Here is a 6000-nt window from a genome sequence, read left to right on the forward strand (position 1 = left end):
AGGATTTTATTTGTAGAAAATTGTGAAAAATAAAGGAAAAAGACATACATTTTTAATATTGTAAAAAACACTATTCTTGTGTGTGAAGAATGTATGGTACAGAGAGTATTATGTAAGTGTTCTTCATATTATGTTCCCATAAATGTGCATGTCCAGCAGAATATTATGTTTCCTATAAATAGCATAATTCATTGGCATAACTTTTTCTACACTAATAATAAGCATGTGTTGTAAGTTGCAAATGAGCACATTCAAAGTTAAATAGAGACATGCATAGTGTGTCTGCATATATGAGCAGTGTGTGCATGAAACACCGTTATTTTTACTGGTTTAGTGCAGTTTCAGTTGATGTGGCTTCATGCATTTTACCTTGAAAAAAACAACATCGTAAAACACAGAGTGTGTGAACACATGGCCATCCATCACTAATCAGTGTTATGAAACAGACACTGTAGACACATATTGTCTGGGGACATGAACTATATGGCTGGGAGTCTAAGGAGCCAAGAGACAGAGAAAAAAAACTGATGAGATTTGAGAGAAATATGATCAGCAGCTCTGTGTGCTTGGAGGGGAAGCCAGGTTTAAAATACCACCGCTGAAGACATTGTTTTGAGGAAAAATAAAAGAAGAGCTACGTAGGGGATTTGGAGAAGAAAAGGATGGAGAAGACAGGGAAAACAAAGAGAAGATGATCAGAGGAAAAGAGAAAGTCAAACTGTAAGATTTACTACCAAGGAGGATGAAGAGGAACAAAGTAAGCTGGAATTGAGAAATGAAAATGAAAAAATGAAAGAAAGGATCTGAATTCCTGGAGGTTGGCAATGTCCTGTGATTCCTAGGAAGCCACTAGCAGGCATCTTGTTTCTAACGCATAACAGATGGCCTGTTATGGACCTATGAACCACATCTTTAAAGAAAGCTGGGGCTTCTCCTCTTTTTCCTTTCACTGACACATCAAGAGATGGAAACAACACTACGACCTCTGCCAGTCAAATCATGACAAAATGTAATCACATGTCTCCTGTTCTACATGTGTGAAGATTTCCCTTAATAACAATTGTTATGTTAATTATTGTAATAATGATAAAAAAATCTATTTATATGTCAAGTGTGTTACACTAAAAGGAAATTCATTGCAAGCAAAAAGTTAATTTAAAACTGCTTAAAGCATAAAACTATTTGTACTTTTAGTGATTGCATAAAAATGTCCACCTTGTTAACCTTTCAGTGTTTCAGTGTGTTCAGGTGTTTGAGTTCTAGGTTGCCAAGCCTGTTAATTGCCGCATTAAGATGATGATTGTAAATAGTGTATCGGGTATATAATTATATAGTGAAAAAATGTGAAATTGTTTCATCACAAACCATAAAAATTCAAGGTTTTGTGAGGACAATATGTTTTATGTCTTCTGCACTGCAATCTCTGGGCTACAGGCAGATGATATAGACAAAATAACATTGCAATAACTATCACTGATCATTGATATTAATATATGATATTTACTAAAAATGCTTGCATTGAATTGCATGTGAAAAAGTCAGTTGTTTAAAAATTATTATTTTAAAAACTACTGAATATGCACCCAACAAATGCTGTGTCAGATTCTGCTAAAATTAAATTTGTTCATTTAGACAATAAAACCATGAACCGTGATATTTCATTATGGAACCATTTTGTCATGGTTCGATAATATGGAGAAATGAAAATATTTCTTGTCCAGCCCTACTCTGGGCTACGACAACGTCTGTCTCTTGTTGTTGTGGTTCAGATGTTTTTCTGTTTTGTGTTTCATTGATTTTCTATCTAATTTCCCATTCGGAGGAAATTGGGCTATGCAAAAACAATTGAGCAAAGGAGCTTGTCTGGAACTGGAATAAACAATCTTCCGTTTGGTCATCATCCTTCCACATGGCCCTGAATAATGCATTTCTTTACTTTTTTTGTACACTAAAATAATATTTGGCAGCATTAACCTCAAAATCACACTCCACCTGAGTGAGACCATTACAAATAAGCATCGCTGACAGCTTCCTCTGGTCTTGCTCACACCCCTTACGTATGCCATGTACTGTTCTGCACAACAGTTAGTGGTCCAGCCACATGGTACACACCACTAAACCCCCCATATGTACACACACAGTCTCTCTAACCAAAACCCAGATCCAGCTACAAAGCTCCTTTTGTTCCATTCCACTCAAGGAAAATGGCAATGCACGCAACCCTTTCACAGCAAAATCTGAATAAATGCAACCAACAGTGTTGGGGCAGAATGGGAAGGGAGGCAGCTGAACATGTTTTCTTGTCCCATCTGGAAAGTGTTGTACACGCATACACACAAGAACTCTTTCTCTCTCACACATACTTATGTATGGTACATTACAGCAAAGCAATTTACTACTATCAGTGCTAATAGAGGATACAACGTGTGGAGTTTAATATAAGTAAACTCAGGTGACTCCAATCTGATACTTTCCCTGAAGTTATTACTGCCTAATGACCATCATCAGATATGGCAGATGGGACTCAGGCCTGTTTTTATCCTGAATTCGCATATGGCTAACATGCAAAAACAGGCTGAGCTGAAACTAAAGGCCTGGGCAGTAGCTCACGTGGCACGTACACACGTAGATTCAACATAGTTTATTTACACCATGAATCTTGAATCAAGAAATCATTACTGATAGATGTCAACAGCAACACACATTGTAGGTGAGCAGGCTGTTTTAGATGGCACTGCGCAGACATATGAGACATATCACACAAAGTATCAAAGCTGAGTCTGGAAGTTTGTGTTTCGGCGAGTCTCTAAGCTCTGACTGGTTTGGTGCGGGCCAGTGTTTGGACTAGTTTTGGTCACAAAATGATCTGTCATGCTCAGTGCAGCCCTTTCATGGCTTACCTCTTCTTTCTCGCCGCGCTGGGTTTTCTGTAGTAGCGGCCTGCTGCTCCCACTCCAGCCCCTCTGGCTCCCACTGGCCCTGCACAGGCCCCTTTTCCTCCTCACTTGATGGGAGGTCCGCCTCACCCCCCTCTGAGAGCTACACACAGAGATGTCTTTGTCAGTAGTGGAGCTCTGCTCTCAAGGAGGAAGCAATAGTAAGATAGCACTTATGGTCAAATAACCACAAAACATTATACCAGTGGCTGTTTTTTTCCACTATTCCCTGCATCTATTTCTTCCTTTTCTCCATTACGCACCGAACAAGAATGTAATAGAAATCACTGAGGTCCAACTTTTTGCCACAGAGCTTGGATAAGAACTGCTTCTCAGACAGCAGTGTCAATCTTTATTTAAAACCCAGCAGCACCACAGAAGAGGATAGCAGAGTTATCAGTCCTGTGCAGGGATGGAGGGAGATTATAATCACTGTTGTGTTTTGTAGCCCTCTCTGCCAGGGAGGAAATTATTTATCGAGATAAACATTTTTCAAAGAGAAAGCAGAGTTTCAAAGAGAAACCCATTTGGGCCTTTTGGTACACTCTGACATCTGTATGTTTGATTTTCCAGATGTTGTGTTAAAACCTACACGTTGTAGTTCAATCAAATTCATTAAATGCAATTTGTGTATGAATTTATGGTAGACATTATACTGGTTTTGTAGATATGCATTTGAGGTGGATGATAAAACAGTATCTACATTTATATTTAAGAATGAAAATTGATGTGGCTGCCATAATTCCCTCCAACCAACCAGAAAATGAATTACTCCAGGAAACCTGATCACCTGTTAATGCAAACCCTTTTCTGTTTCAGTGCAGACACTTACACCTACCTACTACATGTGTATGTGAAAAGGAGAGAGAAGAGATGCTGTGGAAGATAAAGGAACGTAAGGAAGAAAATGAATTTGCCTGGTTGCAGTGAGGCCTGAGGCCTGCAGGAGTTTGTTTATTGTCAGATGGTTTAATCACCACAAATCTGCTTCCTGTTCCTCTAAAACATCCAAGATTCCTCTAAAGCACTGAACAGAAACCAGCAATCCTTCCATCCCTCTCTCACTACTCTCTCTTGCTTGTCCAACTAGACTATTTTAGGTTTATGACAAAGTTATAGCGATGACATAAAATAAACTTGGTATGTAACATGCTCCGCAAGCCCTGAAAAATACCTCCATATGTGTCTGTTGCTTTCTTTTGGAATTTGTATATGGGCACAAACATGTGTCACTATTGAATGAATTTGAATCATTTATAATTGAATTTAAATTGCTCAACTTGAATAATTGCATTGAAAAACTGAATCTGAATAGCATAATTTCAAATTGAATGTATTAGTTTGAAACCGAATTCCAACAAACTTGAAACTGAATGTAATATTATGAAATTGAATTCAGTTGCTCTGAAACTATATTTGATCCTCACTGAAAATTCAACTCTCTATATACTTCCACAGTCAGTTCTCACAATTCAATTTCAGTTCACTGAGATTCACATCCGGTCATTGAGGAAGAGCAGTCGAGTGTAGATTCATAGAACAGTATATAGATTATTCAAGTTAAATAATACAAATTCAAATTATGTGATTCAGATTCAGTTTTTAATGCAATTATTCTAGTTCAGCAATTCAAATTCAAATAGAAATGATTAAAATTCAATTTCTAGTTACCATACTTCTGCCTATATTTGTAACATAATGCTTTCATATAGACAGCCAGTAAATACACAAACAGATCTACCACTCACCCACTGTTGACTGGGCATGGCCACTGAAGTAAGCACGTCAGCCATGGCTCCCAACATCTGGTCAGTGCGTCCCTGATCCTTCTGAAGAGCCTTCATTATCCCCAAACAAAAATTCCCCTCAAATGATTCTGCTGTTGTGACCTTTGATCTCCAACTCTCTCTGTGTCCTCTGTCCCTCTTGTCCGCCTGTTTTCTGCTCCTTCTGCTCTTGCCTCACAGCGCACTGTGCCACAGTTTGGAGCTGAGCCACCGCAGCCCTCCTTGTTCCACCCTGAAACACAGGAAATCTCATGCATATGAATAATTGATCCTGGAAGAAGGGGGCATGTTTCTGTCTGGACCTGGGACTGTGTGCTTGGACAGGAGTCTCAGCGCTCTTCCCTCCTTGTCCCTCTCTCCCCTCCCCCAATTCAGACACAGGTGAGCTGGCTTGAGGTGTCTCTAACCCTGGCTTAGTCCAGTGAAAATATCCATCTTGTGCTCTCAATATGAGCTTCCCCTGGAAACTCAGATAGAAGAATTTCTTGGGCCTTCCTAAGCAGAGTCAACTATCCTCTTCTTTGTCATCCTTCTAAATGAGGAGCCTAGACAGTGTGGAAGTACTTCTCTTTGAGGTTGGTCTTCTCCTGTCCTTCTGTCTGAAGCTTGGGCTGTGACTTCAGGACTGAGCACATCACCCTCCCTGAAATCCTCCTTTCTTGTTCTTCATTGGCTATAGAAGATCACCACCCCCCTCTTCAAAACCTCTCCTCCTTCCATCATTCTTTCTCTTCTTTTCCACTTTGTCTTCACTACCTGGATTTTTTCCCATCTCAGACTATCTCAATCTTTTCTATATCTCTCTCTTTCTGGTCTTTCTTTGAACTATCCTGGTACCCTACACTCTCTCTTCATCTTTGCCCAAGTCTCAGGCAGTGACACATGGATTGTGTGAACTCTTGAGCGGCGGGGCAGCCCCAAATAAGGTATGAACACACAGCCCATGAAGCTCAACTATTTAAGAGACTGTCACCAATTGCACACACATCTTACACAACTTCTTTAACTGCCAAACTACTGATTAATCAAACCCGTATAGTTTGTTTGTGGCTACTTGAATGATTATTTGCTATTAAAAATTAATTGTGCGTGTGTGAGTGTGTATGTGACTTGCAAATATTTCATTTTCACTGGAAAACACCATACATGATCAAACTTCATTCATGTTTTACAGCCAAAATGAACTTTCGGGCAACAAGATTGTTGGATCACCTGTTATTAAGAATTAATCTGTATTAATATGTATTTGGTCACAAACCAAAGTATTGAACAAGTTA

At 39.2% G+C, this 6000-nt stretch overlaps 1 protein-coding gene across 3 annotated transcripts in view; it reads right to left on the reverse strand.

Annotated features, from left to right (window-relative positions):
* The window catches only part of arhgef25a (Rho guanine nucleotide exchange factor (GEF) 25a), a 44574-nt gene extending 39290 nt beyond the window's left edge, over positions 1-5284 (reverse strand). For 2 of the 3 annotated variants that reach the window (XM_044211363.1, XM_044211362.1), the window contains exons 1-2: positions 4685-5282; positions 2901-3039 (exon numbers count right to left, since the gene is read on the reverse strand). In XM_044211363.1, the coding sequence (XP_044067298.1) occupies positions 2901-3039; positions 4685-4780 (235 nt within the window). In that variant the 5' untranslated portion in view covers positions 4781-5282. Of the gene's footprint in view, positions 1-2900; positions 3040-4684 lie in introns of all 3 variants that reach the window. The other variant, XM_044211364.1, reaches the window with a different exon arrangement.
* Between the last annotated feature and the right edge of the window lie 716 nt (positions 5285-6000).

This window comes from Siniperca chuatsi, linkage group LG10 (assembly GCF_020085105.1).
Source record: "Siniperca chuatsi isolate FFG_IHB_CAS linkage group LG10, ASM2008510v1, whole genome shotgun sequence".
In the NCBI taxonomy this organism is placed as follows: domain Eukaryota; kingdom Metazoa; phylum Chordata; class Actinopteri; order Centrarchiformes; family Sinipercidae; genus Siniperca; species Siniperca chuatsi.